The sequence below is a fragment of the Humulus lupulus genome, chromosome 1 (genome assembly GCF_963169125.1).
Source record: "Humulus lupulus chromosome 1, drHumLupu1.1, whole genome shotgun sequence".
Classification (NCBI taxonomy): domain Eukaryota; kingdom Viridiplantae; phylum Streptophyta; class Magnoliopsida; order Rosales; family Cannabaceae; genus Humulus; species Humulus lupulus.
In genome coordinates, this window is record NC_084793.1 from 269,046,068 (window position 1) to 269,064,850 (window position 18,783).

At 34.8% G+C, this 18,783-nt stretch overlaps 2 protein-coding genes across 2 annotated transcripts; one reads left to right on the forward strand and one right to left on the reverse strand.

The window, feature by feature from the left end:
• Positions 1-6,097: 6,097 nt before the first annotated feature.
• On the forward strand, positions 6,098-8,989 carry LOC133806556 (pentatricopeptide repeat-containing protein At5g65570). The gene has a single exon (XM_062244646.1). It carries the CDS (start codon positions 6,561-6,563, stop codon positions 8,736-8,738), a length of 2,178 nt encoding a protein of 725 aa, XP_062100630.1. The 5' UTR covers positions 6,098-6,560; the 3' UTR covers positions 8,739-8,989.
• Positions 8,990-9,353: 364 nt separating this feature from the next.
• Positions 9,354-13,030, reverse strand: LOC133806562 (probable 1-deoxy-D-xylulose-5-phosphate synthase 2, chloroplastic). The gene is made up of 10 exons (XM_062244654.1): positions 12,863-13,030; positions 12,493-12,660; positions 12,227-12,391; positions 11,988-12,138; positions 11,608-11,879; positions 11,240-11,513; positions 10,846-11,153; positions 10,321-10,602; positions 9,949-10,233; positions 9,354-9,837 (listed from the first exon to the last, which is right to left on the reverse strand). Exons 1-10 carry the CDS (start codon positions 12,950-12,952, stop codon positions 9,691-9,693), a joined length of 2,142 nt encoding a protein of 713 aa, XP_062100638.1. The 5' UTR covers positions 12,953-13,030; the 3' UTR covers positions 9,354-9,690.
• Between the last annotated feature and the right edge of the window lie 5,753 nt (positions 13,031-18,783).

Here is an 18,783-nt window from a genome sequence, read left to right on the forward strand (position 1 = left end):
CTCATCAGCTCCTCCATCTGGGCCAGGCGCTCGAGGGTTTGGTCCTGATGTCCTTGGTTATTCCGGGGATGTTCAACAGCTCCGGATCCATTGTACATATTAGGTGGGTTATTGCCCCTCCTATCTTGAGATAGGTTATTTGGGGCATTCCCGCCATTACGTACTTCGGACAGGGCCCCCCTGAGTGAGCATGGTTGTCTCCTCCTGGTGACTCCCCTCTATGAGAGTTAAGGAGATCTCGCAGGTCGCCCCCTTGGGTGGCTTGTGGACTTTGTGCCGAGCTCAAACGCTGACGCAGGTCTCCGCCAGAAAGGTCACTCCGGCCACTGCCGGTCTAGTAGCTCCTGTTAGAGAGACTTCGAGTCCGCCTTTGGCGGTGAGGATTTGGGCTTTCCCTCGGCGCCCTGCTATGTCGGGGAGGTCCGGCTGATGGCGGGTTCCTCCTGCTACTTCCATAGGCTGGAATATCTCGGACGGGCCGAGGAGGAGATGGATATATGATTGGAGACGGAGGATGCCTGACCGGAGAGGCAATCCTAGTTCCGTCAGGACAGATCAAATTAGGTGGGGGCCTTTCGGCCCTGCCAACCTGCGGGTCCCGCGCCTGGCGATCTGGACGAGGCGTAGGACGACTATTGGGGACGGGCTGACGCTGCGAGTCCTCCCCGGACCTCCTTCTGGAATTTCCTCGAGCTCTCCTGGGCGCGCTCGAGGCTGGTTGGGAGCTACGAGTCGATGTTCTGACCGAATGGTTGTACTGCTGTTGTTCGGCCCTAGGAATTCCTTCGAAGTTTGCCTCTCGACGGTGCGACAAGGGAGTGGAATTAGCTGTCGGAAGTCTATCCGAGCGACTATGCCTGGACCGATTACCCCGGCGAGACTTAGGAGCCTCGCCTTGCCTCTCTCCGACGTTAACGTCGGTTGTGAGAGGGGGTAGTTGGGCCAGGACATCCTTGATCTACTGGTTAGCTATTGCTAGCTGGCTCCTCAGCTGAGCATTATCCATCTCCACCGCAGTGTAATAGCATGGGTTCGAATTAGGTGGCCGGGGCGCCGAACTTCCAGTATCATCTTGGCCCGCCGGCTGCTTGCCGGGCCGCTGTTGGACTTCAGGAATTTTTTCACCAGGGATGGCAGTATGATGAGCCTCTTGCCCATCATGCTCTTCCGTCTCGTTACCGTGTCTGGATCGGGTAGTCACCATAGTTGGATTGCGACAGCACTAATCGAACTTGCTCTCAATGAAAGCACCAAAATGTTGACACGGTTCTTCGCCAACAGGTAATTAAGAAAAGAAGAGAAAGGAATTAGTGCTTAGGTTGAATCCAAATAGATAAATGATCTTAGAAATGAAATGGTGACTCCAAATACGTTTTTAAGTGGTTCAAAGGTTAAAATCCTTCTACTCCACTAGTCAGTATTATTGCTATATACTGGATATTTGATTATAGGGTGTTTCTTACAATATACAATCCAACCCCTATTAACTCCCAAGGTCTCCATATTTATAGGAGAGGGCACCTGGGAGTTGGTAAGAAGGTCATCCCGTGACCTTCTTACCTATCATGTCAACTCTGTAACATTCATGATTAATTTATAAACCTGATACATTAATGTGGTCAAATCAATAGGTAAGGGGATAATGGGCCGCACGGCCTAACCCAATCGTGGGTGTCTGAATACGCACATTCTTGCTGCGTGTCCGAGAAGTCAGGGGTATATCAGACACGTGATGTCTGATATATGCACGTTTATCTTGCGTGATTGACTTTATAAAAGGTCACAGCCTCCAACTCCAGCTCGCACCACGAGCATGATGCTTCCCTCGACCTGCGGCCTTCAGAGTCCAGACTCAGTCCTTAAGCAGTCTTGGTGAACCCTTAGGTTACCTCGAGCTAAGGAGGTAGGACCTTACGATGGCAGCTCCAGTCTTGGGGATGTCCACGTGGTAGTCATGATTAGGCCGTAGCTCAGCTCATTAATCAGCCCGTGGGAAAATCAGGGCGTACAGAGCTCAAATTCATAATTTAGTTATGAATTAACCTTCACTAGTAAAGCCAATGGTACTTAAGGAAACAAGAGATAATTAAAAGGGTAAAGTGATAATTTTGTTCCCGACTAATTATGAACCATTATTAGAGGGTCAATTTGTATGCAATGATTATATCAATGGATGCTTTATAATTATAAAGTACTCAATAAATGAAATGTCTATAATTACAAGAGTGCAGTCTTATATTTATAGTGGAATAATCACGAGATTAATAAATTAAGATTATTTAATTAAAGAGTTTAATTAATAATCTCAAATTTATTGGAGCTTGGAATTATAGGTCCATAGGTCACCATAGCATCTATATCAACACTATTCAAGATAAGAGTTGATATGAAGGAAAAAATAGTTTAAAGACATATTTAAGAAGAAATTTGTTCTTCGGGCCAAATATGTAATTATATGATAATAGTGATTAATTAATTAATTATAAATTAGTTGTAGTTAACAAAATTAATTAATATTTGATTATTGTATAATTTTCTAAATTATATTAAATAATTAATTAATTATAATTTTCAAAATTATAATAAATTAAATATTTATTTTAAAAAATAATGGATTTAATTAATTAGTAGAATTAATTAAATATTTTTATTTGAGTGGAAAATAATAATCTGATAAGTTCAAATTGGATTTGAATTTAAAAGATTAATATTTATTCAAATAATTAATTATATTTGATAATTAGTTAAAAATATATTTAATTTAAATTTGAATTAGTTATCATGTTGTTAGATCTTATATGACAAAGTAGTTTGAATAAATAATTAAATAAAAGTAGAAAAATCAAATATCCCTAAAAATAGGGGTGATACACGTGCACACAAAGTAGCGTGTACTGCTATTTTTTAGGGATATGATTTTCATTTTTATTTAATTAATTAATTAATTAATGGATAATTCACAAAATTAGTTTTTGGATATCTTCATTAATAAAATAAATAATTAATTAAAAAGTAAATTGTAAGTTGGTTACAGATTTTTTTTAAAAATTTGAATATTTTCTTTTAAGTATGACTAATTTGAAAATATACAAATAACTCAGACAACTAAGTCTATTCGCTTTGTGAAAAATAGAACGATACTTTTCTTTCCCTGAAAAATAAAGAACCAATTCTCATGCCTTTTATCTTGATATCATGTGTTGAGTACATCAAGTAGAATCACAAATAAACTATCCTTCATTCTCTAAGTGCCAACACACTTCTTGAGGTGTAGAGAACGCTGTGGAAGATCTTGGTGTGAGTACCTAGGAGCAGCTTGGATAGGAAGATCGTTATTATTACGAAAAGATAGCAAGAACACTTGATAGACTTCAAGAGGTATGATTTCTATTCTTAACTTGCTTATGATTAATGTATGTATATTAATGGATCCGCATATTTAAATGTAGTTTAAATATGTTACAAAATTTTTGTTGTACACTGGGCCAACCCCACCACCATTCCACTACGTATTAGGAAACTCGTTCCTAACGATTTGTACCAAACTTGATCTTGATCGTGAGCCATTTGAAATCAATTTCAAGGAGTCTTCATTCTTTTTCCACAATCCTCATATAAAATTACAATATTTTTGAATGACGTCTGAAAAAAAAATACAATAAACAAATAAAAATTATTGGTATTATTTTGATTGAAAAGTTATATAAAAAAGTTAAAATCAAGTTGAAAATTTAGAAATTCAACAACCTATCTAAAAATTAGACAAATTATTTGATAATTTGACAACTCGTCTAAAAATTCGACAGGTGGTTGAAAATATACGATGATCTGTCTAAAAATTAGACTACTTGTCTAAATTCGACAGATGGTCTAAAATTTAGACAAGTGGTCGAAAAAATACGACTTTTGGTCTGAAATTTAGACAGTTGGTCTAAAATATCAGACTCCTTGTCGAAAAATTAGACAAGCTGTCAAAAAATTATGGGTTTCTCTATCTCGAAAATGGTCAAAGTCATTATTAAAATTTTCAGATTTTTAAGCTTTAACCTCCATAAAACTCCAGAAATAAACCTAAATCCTTACTTATACTTTCAATATACTAAAACAATAATTTTGCATTTTAAATATACAAAAACAATATAAAAAATCTCATTTTTCATAAAAATATAAACCAACATTTTGAATGGGTAGTAGCCAGATTTGTGGAGAGACGGTGGCAGGTGATGATGAGCAGTGTTCGCCAGCGACGGCGGCGGCAAAGGGCAGTGGTCGCCAGTGGTGGTGGTGGTGGCGGCATGATGAGAGTGGGTGGTTGTGGATGAGTGTGTGTGGATGGGTGAGAGGAAGAAGATATTATTTAGGGCTTTTGTTTTAATTTATTATTATTATTTTATTTTAGGCGAATTCTTTAGTCCCTCACAGGACTGAGTCCTTCAGTTTGGGGCCCATTTTTTTGCCGAGTGCCAAATTTTTATAGGAGTTTGTCTCTTTTTCACATTTGCTTTTGACTTACAATGACCGGTTGTGTGAACCGGTTAGAAAGTTGCTGGTGATGTGGGTATAAAAAATAGGGGCAAAAAAGTAATTCCCTGTCCAAAAATATGTACAGTTGAGGACTTGATCGTAAACTTAATATGAATTTGAGAGATATTTATGATTTTGGTAACGTAAGCATTGTGCTTCCGCCAAGTGATTTATATGTTATGTTGAGTGAGACGCAACAATAACCATGTAAGTAAAACTGATATATATTTTGTAGTTGTTTCATAAGATATTTTTAAGTTTTTTCCTAGAGATGTTTCATTTATTCCCCAACAATCCTAACTCTCCCCCCATCAATCATAAATATATATGCATATATATATATATACATATATCATTTTCAACAACATATCGAAAAATTTAAACATCATTCATAAAAACAAATTATAAAAATGCACATAAAACCTTATTTGATCTAACCCAAGGCCATCATCACGTGCGAAGAGCTCTGTTAGCCACCGTTAGCGAAGAACTCGACCCACCGTAATGGAGAAGTTGAGCCACCGTTTATAGCCTCGTGCCTGTGCTCTACGCCTTGTCGCCGCCAACCCAGGAGAATGAAAGAGATGGACATATTTTACAACCAGTAGAAATGACTGATTCATGGAGTATATCCAAAAAAATATGTACAATTGATGACTTGATCGTAAACTTAATATGAATTTGAGAGATATTTATGATTTTGGTAACGTAAGCATTGTGCTTCTGCCAAGTGATTTATATCTTATGTTGAGTGAGACGCAACAATAACCACGTAAGTAAAACTGATATATATTTTGTAGTTGTTTTATAAGATTTTTTAAAATTTTTTCCTGGAGATGTTTCATTTATTCCCCAACAATCCTAACTCTCCCTCCATCAATCATATATATATATATGCATATATATATATATACATAGACATATATCATTTTCAACAACATATCGAAAAATTTAAACATCATTCATAAAAACAAATTATAAAAATGCATACAAAACCTTATTTTGAACTAACCCAAGGCCACCATCACGTGCAAAGAGCTCTGTTAGCCACCGTTAGCGAAGAACTCGACCCACCGTAATGGAGAAGTTGAGCCACCGTTTCTAGCCTCGTGCATGTGCTCTACGCCTTGTCGCCGCCAACCCAGGAGAATGAAAGAGATGGAGATATTTTACAAACCTGGTTGATTGATTGATAAAGAGTAATAGACCCCACCGAAAAAAAAAATTCTAACCAGTTACAGGTTTTTAAGGGTAGTGTGGTATTTTAACAAATTCTTACAAAATAAATTGATCCGATGGCTGACAATCTTTATAGTTAAATCTAATGGTTAAAAATTTATGATGGATTTAGTCCCTCCAAAGCAAGTGAGGGACTAAAGATTTGCCCTTTATTTTAAGGGTAAAATGAGTAATACAAAAAATTCATTAATAAAAGAAATTATTTAATTAAAAACTATTAAAACTAGACCAAAATACAAATTGCACTGTAAAAAAAAAACTATTTTGCCAATTAACCCTTTCTTTTAATATGACTTAAATATACCTCCCTAACTCCCTAACTCCCTAACTCCTTGAATAATTAATCATTAACATTTTAATTATAGATAAACTAAAAAGCAATATTTTTGATAAAAAGTCAAACAAGTTTAAAATAATAAAGTAAAAAACAATTAATAAAATTCATTACTGCAAAAAAAAAAATAAAAAATTAAGAAAACAAAACTAAAACTGGTCATTTTTCTAATGGTTTAAACGACAACAAAACTTTTCAAATAAACAACCACGTGCCGTTCTTTCTTTCTTTTTTTCTTTAAACGATAACCAGTACGTTATTTACTACTAAAACGACAGTACAGCAGGCATTTCAAAGGCAATGCCTATCCAACAAAGCTTTCAACACCTTCCTTAAGTATGTATAACTTGTTTGGGAATCTTGAATGACAATTCTAGCTGTGATGGCTTCATTGAGTTTTAGTCTTGCAAAGCCTGCAAGAATCTGAAGCAAGAGAATTCAAAAGACCAGGCCACACCACAGAATGATGATCGTTGCATTGGCCAAGCTCTTGAATTTTGCCATCACCATTAATAATACCAACCTTCTAATCAATCACTGCAGATTCTTGACGTTCATTGTTCAAAACTCCATAAATGAAGCCTCATTCAACAGCACAAGCATCTTAGAGGGCACACGGTTGTGTTCTTTGATTCAACAATGTATAGAGAACAAGTCCTTAACAAAGGCCAGATTGGTCCACGCTCATGCTATAAAGTTTGGGCTTTTAGGCCTCAGCGTAGGAAATAAGCTCACTGATGCTTACCTCAAGTGCGGTTGCATTGTTGATACACGTAAGCTGTTCGATGAATTGCCTGAACGGTATTTAATCTCCTGGAATTCAATGATTTCTTATTACATTGGTCAAGGAAAGTGTAAGGAAGCTATTTTATTGTATACAAGGATGGTTTCAGAGGGTGTTCTACCTGATAATTTCACGTTCTCGAGTGTTTTCAAGGCTTTTTCTGAACTGGGTCTGGTTAATGGAGGGCGGGAAGCTCATGGGATGTCAATTGTTCTGGGTTTGGAGGTTTCAAACAAGTTTGTTGGTTCTGCCCTTGTTGATATGTATGCGAAGCTTGGAAAAATGAAGGAAGCTCATTTAGTGGCAGACCGGGTTATGAGCAAAGATGTGGTTTTGTTAACAGCTTTGATTGTTGGTTACACTCAACATGGTGATGGCCAAAAAGCTCTAAAGGTTTTTGGGGAAATGATCCGCCAAGGAATTAATGCGAATGAGTATACTTTTGCAAGCATCTTAATCACTTGTGGAAATGTGGAGGATGTAACTGTAGGTAAGTTGGTTCACGTTCTTATGGTCAAATCTGGCCTTGAATCAGTCGTGGCTTCGCAAACTTCGCTTCTTACTATGTATGCTAGATGTGGCTTGATTGATGATTCACTAAAGGTTTTCAAGAACTTTTCGTGTCCCAATCAGGTAACTTGGACCTCCCTATTAGTGGCTCTCATCCAAAATGGTAAAGAAGAGGTAGCTTTTTCCAAATTCAAAGAGATGATTCGGAGTTCCATTCTTCCTAACTCCTTTACATTATCTAGCGTTCTTCAAGCATGTTCAAGTCTTGCAATGCTTGAGGGAGGAAAACAAATTCATGCTATGGTTATGAAATTTGGATTGGATAGAGACAGATATGCTGGTTCTGCTGTTGTTAATTTGTATGGGAAATGTGGAAGTACAGAAATGGCAAGGTCTGTCTTTGATGCTTTAGTTGAGTACGACGTGGTGTCCATGAATTTCATGATATATAGTTATGCCCAGAATGGTTTTGGTCATGAAGCAATTAAACTATTTCATAAGATGAAAGAGTTGGACCTTGAACCAAATGAAGTAACAGTTTTGAGTGTTCTATTAGCATGCAACAATGCAGGGTTGGTAGAAGAAGGCTGCCAAATATTTGACTCCATTAATAACAATCAACAGTTTGAATTGACCAGAGATCACTATGCTTGCATGGTTAATCTGCTGGGGCGTTGTGGGAGACTTGAGGAGGCTGAAATATTGGTCAAACAAGTCAGAAACCCAGATGTGGTTTTATGGAGGACACTTCTGAGTGCTTGTAAGATCCACGGAGAGGTGGAGATGGCAGAGAGAGCTCTGAAACAAGTGCTTGATCTCTCCCCCGAGGATGAGGGGACTTATGTCCTCATGTCAAATCTTTATGCCTCAGCTGGTAATTGGAATCAAGTTATTGAGATGAAAAGCACAATGAGAGAAATAAAGTTGAAGAAGAATCCTGCAATGAGTTGGGTTGAGATTGATAAGGAGGTTCACACTTTCATGGCTGGAGATTGGTCTCACCCAAGTTCTAAAGAGATACTTGATACATTAGAATATTTGATTGAGAAGGTAAAAAATTTGGGTTACACTCCTGATACAAGATTTGTGTTGCAAAACATGGATGAGGAGAAAAAAAAGAGGTCTTTATATTATCATAGTGAGAAACTAGCCATAGCCTTTGCACTATGGAAGACTAATAATAGAACTACTACCATCAGACTTTTTAAGAACCTTAGAGTTTGTGGGGATTGTCATTCATGGATAAAGTTTGTCTCCAAAGCTGCTGGAAGAGAAATCATTGCTCGAGATGCCAAGAGATTTCATCATTTTAAAGAGGGGTTATGTTCCTGTGGAGATTATTGGTGAATCCATATTTGTGCATAGTGTATAGGCAATGTTTTTGTGATTGAATTTCCTAATACTAGTTAGTCTTCGATGTAGATTGATTCACCACACAATAGTTTGTTGTAACTTAATGTCCCATCAGCAAGCTACTTCAGAAGTGAGACACATAGATGCCATTAATCAGTGACTAAGCAGACATTTGGGATGTAAGAAATATTTGATAGCATTTGTGCGTAAGCTATATTGTTATTATATATTTTTTTAGTTCTCTATGACTTGGTGTTCTTCTGGCCATTATGTTGGTGACTCTTTAATTCAATCATAGAAAAATACACTCATTGCTGTGCAAATTCTTAAATCTCAATTCATACATATGTCTAAAGGTGTACCTTGATCAAGCTCGAGTTATACCTTGATCAAGTTTCTTCTCTTTACTGTCTGAGGCCATAATGTAGTGTTGTTTGATAGGCTTGTAATATTAAATAGCAAGATCTCTTATTCTAAGGATGCATCCACTGTATAGTGATTTGAATTAAGGAGCCAGGGCCATGTAATGGCTATAACAATGTAACAGAGTTACAGGTCTATAGGAACCATGCTTCTTCAAGGTTTTGACTCGATCTTCTGAAAAAAAAATTCAAGAATACTATATGTTTCATCTTCTGTATTTCGTTTGGATTAAAATTTTAATATTCTGCTACAAAATTTCTTGCTTTATGAAGTTCACTAAAATAGAATTAGTAAGGGACAGTACATGTAATTATTTTTTCATTAATTTGTTTTCCCTCTCTCTAAGCTATAGTTCTACTCTTTGTGAATACGGAGACAAGGGTTTGACAAGTTTCAAATCCCAGAGTATACAAGCAACTAAAGTTTTCTTTTCTAAGCTGGATTTCAACAACTTCCTCTGATCAGGAAGCTAAGTGTGTAAAAGATATTGCAGCTTTGGAGGCCAGAAGTTCCATTTGTGTGATTACAAGAACCGAAGCGCTTCCTTGGGCTTCCCCAAGAGAGATAAGACTGTTGCAGATATATGCCTTGAGGACAGCCCGGCAGCTTCAGTCTGATCTTGGGGTGATCCATGGTCAATGTATCTATCAGGAAGAACCATTGCTCTCAACTGCAAAGGAAGCTCCAAAATATTTAGAGGCAAACAAAAAGAAAAGACAAGTAAAGAAACTAAGAAAATTGTTACGACTGTGATGAATTTTATCCTTTATAAGAAGACTACCTTTAGAGGTCCATCCAGAAGTCCACTTAAGCTTAGAAAGTGTGTTACATGAGATCCAAAGCCTCCAATAGAACCTTCTTCGGCAGTGATTAGGATTTCATGCTCATTGGCTAATCGCCTTATGAGATCTGTATCCAATGGTTTGCAAAATCTTGCATCGGCTACTGTCACAGAAATGTCTCGTGTCTTCAACATGTTTGCAGCTTCCACACACTGCTGAACAATAGAACCATAACCCAATATAGCTACTCTGCTGCCTTCCATTAATATTCTGCCTTTTCCAATCTGTTCAGAAATAAAAATTACAGAGATGGATCTTAACATTTTTAGTCTGAAAATTTTGTTAAGACTTCTGTAATGATATATGCTTACCTCAAGAATATTTCCTTTATTATTATATGGAAGATTTGCTCCAATTCCATTGCCCCTTGGAAATCTGAAGCAGCTGGGTCTGTCACCTATAGCTGCTGCTGTGGCCACCATGTGCATAAGTTCAGCCTCATCTGATGGAGCCATGACAACCATGTTGGGCAAGCAGGCCATGTAGGTGATATCAAATGCGCCGCAGTGGGTAGGCCCATCTGCACCAACCAAGCCAGCTCTATCCAATGCGAAGCGGACAGGTAATTTTTGAAGATCCACATCATGTGCAACCTGAATAAGAATACCTTCAGTTCTTTTATCGAGTAGGAAATAGCAAAGATAATACTTGGCAAAAGAAATGTAAAGGCATTGGGACTAGTCCTAAATCGCCACTGGTGTTTCTCACAAATCAGAAATAGCCATGAAAAACTAAATGATTGTTGTGTCACCAATGAATATGAATAATGTTGATTGCCAAAAAAAAAAAAATCAGCAGTGTTGACGTTGATAAAAAGTATTGCTGTCATTTATTACCTGATCATATCCTCGTTGCAGGAATGATGAGTAGATGGCACAGAATGGTTTGAGACCCTCCGCAGCTAATCCAGCTGCAAACGTAACAGCATGCTGCTCGGCAATCCCCACGTCAAAGCAGCGATCTGGAAATTTCTTCTGGAAGTAATTGAGACCAGTCCCACCACCCATTGCTGCGTGTATGGCGACAATCTTGTCATCCACTTCGGCTTCTTTTATAAGAGATTCAGCGAAGTATTGAGTATATGAAAGTGTTGACGATTTGGACTTGAATTGCTTCCCTGTTGTTGGGTCAAACTTTACAACTCCTGAGATCATTGAGGGATTAGAACTCTGCTAACTGAGAAGAACTCAAAAAAGAAAAAGTGTATGGAATAAATAGCTATTGTCCCACCATGCATCTTGTCAGGTGCTACCTCAGCTGGGGGATAGCCCTTCCCCTTCTCTGTCACGATGTGGATCAAGACTGGCCCTGGGGCTGGCATTGATTTTACTTTCTCGAAAATGGTGACTAGATCTCCAACATTATGTCCATCCACTGGACCAATATAATACAGCCCAAGCTCCTCAAAGAGTGTAGACCCAGAAGCACTAATCATTCCTCTGGCATACTCATCTACTTTAGCTGCAACTTCATGTGCTGGCCCTCCAATTTGTTTTGTGATGGTCTATAAAAGATCAAAATTCCTAAATCAGTTCTTGACATGAGATGTAAAAAAAAACTCAGAATAGGAAGCCACATAAGTTAGCTTTAAGGTTTACTTTTGCAGCTTCTCGAAGTTTCCTGAACTTGGTGCTTGCTTGAAGCTTGGTCAAAGCACCACTAAGAGCTCCCACCGGGGTTGCAGGACCATCAAGTGTAGCAGTTGGTAAAGAGACTTGCTTATTGTCGTTTAGTACAACAATCAAGTTGGCGTCCAAGTATCCGGCATTATTCATGGCTTCATATGCCATTCCTGCAGTCATGGCCCCATCTCCAATCACAGAAACGACACTGTTCTTCTTTCCCAGAAGATCTCTGCCAACTGCCATGCCTGTCATCACAATTGAGCACTTTCCTCCATCATTCATCTTCGACATACTTTAATATTTGAAGATTGAAAAAGAAAAAAAAAAAGAAGAAGAGTTAAATCTAAAGATACCAAGGCCTGCAGATATGCTTGTAGAACTGTGTCCTGCACCAAAAGCATCATAAACACTCTCTTCTCTTTTGGGAAACCCTGCTAGACCAGAAGTCTTTCTAATGGTATGCATTTGGGACCTCCTTCCAGTAAGAATCTTATGTGGGTATGTCTGCAAAATTCATTTCTTTTTCAGAACCCAATTGTTTGTAACTATTATTCCTTTTTTCATTTTAATATATAGATATTGTTGCTCTGACCTGATGTCCAACATCCCATATGATTTTATCATCAGGGGCATTGAAAACATGATGCAGTGCTACTGTGAGCTCCACAACTCCCAAGCTGGCACTCAGATGCCCACCTGTCTTTGATACTGTATGGACTACATCTGCTCGAAGCTCTGCTGCTAGTTGTTCAAGATCCTGAAAAATCATTTTCATGGAAGATTATTTTTTACAAAAAGAAATGGGCAGAAACATAATCGTTTTGATGATGATGATGATTTACTGTATGCTTTATCTACCTGTGTGGATAAATTCTTCATGTGAACTGGGTAATTGACTGTATCAAGCAATGGGGTGGCTGGTTTTTCACTGGAATACTTAATTTTCCACTCATCTTTTTCCTTACTGACAAATTTTTCTTCCCCACCGTCTGAGCTACAAAGAGATGCTCTCAGTCTTAAACACAACTGTGATCAATCATCAGTAATCACCAGTGTTAGTCCAATGTTTTTTCTTACAATAAAAATAAAAATCCCCAGAAAGGCATATGAATATATAAGATAAAATTAATAATTGAGCATGGCCTTATTGAATACTAAATCCGAGAAGAAAACTAGATGTGAAAAAGGTTATATATATAAATATATATATTTATGGGGATTTACTGACCTGTTTTCTGGAGCTGTAATATGATTCTGGAGATTTAAGTTGTGAAAGGAAAGATTGGTTTGGTACAATGAAAGACCCCGAAACCGCCATAGCTAATGTAAGGCTATGAACTTTGTGAGGAGATTTAGAAGACGAAGACAAGAACCAAGTTTATATAGCAGCTGGCTGAGGCTCTGGGCACTAAGTTTTAAAAATGAAGCTTACGTACGTCCTATATTTGAATATTATAAAAATGATAAGAAGTAACGATTCAATTTTTTATTTTCCTCACCAAAAAATAAAAAAGACAAAAGGGTTAACACTTATCACTCTTATTTCTTTTTTTTTTTAAAAAAAAAAACACTTTGCACTCTATCAATTTTTTTAATATGTATATTTATATTAAAAAAACACTCTTATTTATATTTATATGATGTTGTCAAATAATCAGTTGTCCAAAGGGTAGTGACTAAAACCAGAGCACAGCTTCTTCAAACATCACGCAGTAAAAGAAGAAAGTAAATCACATTAGAAACTTTTAATCAAATCCTCATTAAACTTACAAATGCTAAAAGGATATAGGATAGTGGACAACATCATATGCTAAATGTAAATACATTTCACAATATTAGTTTTTTTACTTGAGATAATAAACACCAATAAATTTACATATAGAATTGTATTATTTTACTAATCCGGTATGCTAAAACAAAATCAAACTTCAATATTAATAAATAATTTTTTTAAATATATATTTTTTATTTTTAAACTTATATTTCAAATTTTAAAAAATTATGTTTAAGGGACATTTTTGTACTATTTCATCAAATATATATAGTAATATTTTAAACAAAAAAAATGGTAAATGTTATTGAAGCAAACAAGAGAATAATAAAATGGTATAATCCCTTTTATATATATACTTTACCGTATGTGAAAATAAAATAATAGTGTGAGGCACATTTGTATATTTTAGTGTGTGTTACTATGCTACTAGTTAATATATTATTTTCCCGACAAAAAAAATATATTATTTAAGATATAATGTTAAATATAAGAACATATATACCACATTGTACAAGAAACAGTATATACAAATATATATAAATAGAACCTTTTTATATATATATTCTTTATATAGATCGCTCAAAATAATATGCTTCAACAAGTTTTTCTCTTTATATTTTAATTGTCTAAAATAATAGACAGTAGAACATGACAAATGTCTATTAGCCAAGATTTCCTTCTTGTACCTAATCATCTCTACCTAGCTAGATAGATAAGCATCCTCCGATCGGGAAAAAATAATATAGATGCTTTCTCCAAAAAAAAAAAGAAGACATTAGCTATTAATATATATATATATATATATTTGTATTTATATGACCACATAATTAGTATTAATTGTAGTGACAATAGTATTCTTTGGAATTAAGACATTTTTTATTTACATATTATAAACAAAGAAATAGTACTTGAGGGAATATGATGCGATAGCTATATACCTCGTACAGTGATGGAAAGATAGTATATATATTACTACATTTAACTCTTCTAAAAAAATGAACATAATTATTATTGTTTATATAAATATATAATATATTCTATTTATATATATGTATCATTCGATCGGTATATAGTATAAGTGGAATAATAATAATAATAATACCAATGGAGAAAGAACCAGATTTTTATTTATTTTTATTTTGTGAAACAAATAATGGGCTGATATATGCTTTCCTATTAGAAACGAATCTCCAAGCATCTAAAGAGTACAAATATAGGAATGAATTAATCTCTCTTATAAGGATAAGTTTTTATTCAAACATATTATATATATATATATATATATATATATTGACTGTCTTTGAATGTGCATAATACAACCAAAAATAATTATTCATTTATTCCGGGCAATTAAGTTAATTTATTAAAATGATAGAAATTACCACACATTATAATATTCATATAGATGGGTAAATATGAATTACAACATTAAATTTGTATATATCTGTATTAATTATATGGTATGGTATATGTTTATAATTACTATATATTAATAATAAATAGCAATTAATTTTGGATAAAATTTCAGAGAAAACATTTATAGAGGAGCAAATTTATTTCATAGTCATCTATATAATTGATTATAATTCATATATATAAGAGATTAAAGATATGAGATGAGACAAAGTAGAGATTTCTCTAAAGCGTAATATGCCTAATAATAGACCATATATATAGACTTTCAATTATAGCTATAGGTTTATATGGAAAGATATAAAGAAAGAAATATAAATAATTAATAATTGACTCAAATATATAGCTAGGTTCATATCACCAAAGAATACTAATTATAATCGAATTAGACAAAGTAGAGATTTCTCCTTTAATCTCTAAATTATATTTATACTAAGCTGTAATATGCCTAATAATTTATAGACATTCAATAGTACTTATATAGGTATATATGGAAAGATATATATATATATATATATATTTATAGCTAGGTTCATTTCACCAAAGAATATCAATTATAATCAAATTTCAACAGTTTATTATTGGACTTGATTTTACAGATAAAAAAAAAAACAAGTGGAAGTGAGGATATAAATATATATACATTTTATTTTAAAAAATATTAAAGTTTGTCCACAAAGTGGAAGAGCATCGTTAAGCCGGCGCTCCAAACCTAGATACCTACATGCATGGCTTGTCTCCTATTGCTCCAAATTAACTTAATGAATTTTCATTAATAATTTATTAAATCCAGAAGGACCAATCTTTAACATCGACTACGTAAACCCCCCATATATTATTATTATTTAAAGAATTTGTTTATTATTATTACTACCATATATATTTATATTGTTATCATGAGATGGAATAATTCAGTAATAAACTTAGTCTTGTCATCGATAGATGGTCCAATAAGATGAGCCAGACTAAGTAATACGTTATAATAAATGTTATTATAAATTTATAATATATATATTTATATGATATATGTTTATTTATTATCGACAATATAGACTGTTAGGTATCTGATACTAGCTTATATATCAATATATACTTACTAAAGGCATACGATTGAGTTTCATTTTCATTTGAAAATGAGGCAAGGCTTTGCATTAATTTATATATATATATATATATTCTAACGCCGGGTCAACATTTCAGGATGGCCTTTTCTATGTGAAGATATATGGGATGATTATCACTTCATCTGTGTGAATATATATAAGAAATTTGTGAAAATATATTTTTTTTCTGAATTTTGGTCCACTTTTTATCAAATAATTTCGGTCTAAAAATTTAATTTGTTGTCTAAATTTTTTGACCAAATCTTTATAATTTTTGATCAGTTGTCTGAATTTTTCAATCAATTGTCAAATTTTTTTGACTATCTAAATTATCAGATGTAATTATGTAAATTTGTTTTAAAAATAGATTATAATACAAAATAACTTTAAAAATTAGGCCATTTTGCGATCCAAATTTTTTCCACATATATAAAACCCTCAATTCTAATTACGTGAATATATTGTTAATTTGAAATTGTAAATAAAGAAAAACTAAATAATAATATAATTAGTCTATCTTTTACCAAACAAATATTGAAAAAAATATATGAATTATATATATAATGTGTTAGTATGCGCTGTAAAACGTAATTTCTGCATGGGATACTCCACACTTAAGGCTGTAATTCTTGATCCCTTGCTGCACGCATTTTACCATGTATATGAAACAAAACATTATATGCCAAAATCGCAGAATATAAATTCTTAAGACAAAAATGAGAAAGAACACAATTCAATGCTACTTCTCTCTCGATCGAGCTATATATAAATGCGTTACAATGGTCACATCAGCCGCTACCAATCTATATATAATTATATATATATATATATTTATATAAATGAGTGCAGTATAATTTGGACCCATATTACTTAATTTTAATTGCCAAGTATTGATCAACATGAACCAGCAAATTAAAGAAAGATACAAAGTTAATTATAGATACTTGGCAATTTGAGGCAGGTTACACGTACTTGTCAAACTATATATATATATATTAAGAAATTTAATTATTCATTCTTAATATTACCTAATATTATCAAAAATTTCTAACACTAGTAATCTTTTCAATTTGATGCTATTAATTCATTTCATATCCAAAATACTCCTCCCATTATATCAAGAATTCTAAAACATTCTCTTCCTCTTTCTTCTATCTCTCTCTCTCTCTCTCTTTCATTCTCACGAAATCCTCTCTAAAACCCACAGATTTGTATGATTTTTTTTTGTCGAAATCGTTGTTAGCTATCTCCATTGTCTCTGTGAAGTCGCCAATATCAAAGACAATCATTTTGAGGGTTTTTGGAGGAGAAAAACCATGGGTAAGAATATTGTTCATTTTATGTGTTGGGTATTTCTTGTTTACATTTTTTTTTGGCTATTTCGAACAAATCTGAACCTATATTGGTGTGTTTTTTAGAGAGATTTCGTGATCTGCGTTTTTCAGGATGTTCTGCAACTTTTCTGCTCGATAGGAGTTCGATAATGGCTCGATGGTATGTAGAAGAAGGTTATTTTATGAGCTCGATATAGTTCGATTATAGCTCAATAGTTTTAGACTTTGTTGCTCGATTGTGCTCGATGGAAACTCGATAAGGGTTTGATTGGACCCTAGAATATTTGGTGTAGTTGTTTTCTCGATATGTGCTCGATAGGGGTTCGATGAAGGTTTTGGTTAGGTTTATGTTTGGTTTAAGAACTTTTAGCACGATACGAACTCGATAAGATCTCGATGAGGGCTCGATGGTAACTTGATAGAGTTCGATTGAAGCTCGATAATATTCTTTTTTTTTTTCATGAATTTGTGAAAAACTGACAGTTTTTTTAACAATTTCAATGTTTTTTTTTTCCAACACAGGTTCCATTGTCTACATTTTTGTATCCTACAATGGTGTTTGGGAATTACAAGGGAATAAGTGGATTTTCAAGGACCCTCATTGCATGGTGATACCGATGGAGGATACTGTAACGTACTTGCAACTTCTTGATGTATTGCACAAGGAACTTAAAGTTGATAAACAAATGTATGGGTTGAAATTGGAGGTTCCTTACATAAGCGGCGACCAACCGTCTACACCCGTTCATGTTGAAAGTGATCTTGGTGTCTGTGCGTTCTTAGGAGTAACATCTAAAGAAAGGTTAGCCTTGTGTGTCACTCTAGTTAAAAAGATTGTCATTGTAGATCCATATTCCACTTCCGGACCTGAGGGAGTAGCTAGTACTTTAGGAGATCCTATTGGTGACCTGGGGGACAACCAATATGAGTACAACCCCTATGTGAATGACGATCCAGTAGTTGAACATAATGAGGACTCGGGATACGATTCTGAGGCATATTATAGTGCAGAAGTGCCGATGGGCATGTCTAATGATTTGCAAGTCGAACAAGTACAAGAACAGCCAGTATGTCCTATTGCACTGGCGAACCCACCAACTCAAGGACGTTGAACACCTAGCACCAGCTCTAGCCGTCTTGGTGGAACAGAATATAACAATATAGGGAACATTCCAATATGTTCAACAGAAGATGGAGTGCTCCCATGTTTACAAAAGAAGATATCATGGCTTCTAGTCGATCTGAAACACCCTCATCCGGTGTACCGTTGGGAGAACTACACCTTGGGAAGAATTTTGAGAACAAGAAGGAATTGAAAACCAAAGCAGCTCTCTTCGCAATGAAGAATAATTTTGAGTTTATGGTTAAGAAGTCTAGTACTGATGTGTTGTATATCACCTGTAAGGACCCTGATTGTAGTTGGAGAATAAGGGGGAAAAAGTAGCGTGATCGGAGATGTTTGAGATCACTGCTTATGATAGTGTACATACTTGCTCACTAGAATTGTGACAGAAAGACCACCGTC

Bases quoted from the DNA above. Each gene is read 5' to 3' on its own strand.
- LOC133806556 (XM_062244646.1), top strand. From the start codon at position 6,561: ATGATGATCGTTGCATTGGCCAAGCTCTTGAATTTTGCCATCACCATT.
- LOC133806562 (XM_062244654.1), bottom strand. From the start codon at position 12,952: ATGGCGGTTTCGGGGTCTTTCATTGTACCAAACCAATCTTTCCTTTCA. The intron at 11,154-11,239 runs GTGGGACAATAG...CAATGATCTCAG, and splicing joins AGCACCTGACAAGATGCATG to GAGTTGTAAAGTTTGACCCA. The intron at 9,838-9,948 runs GTAGTCTTCTTA...CTTCCTTTGCAG, and splicing joins TTCTGGATGGACCTCTAAAG to TTGAGAGCAATGGTTCTTCC.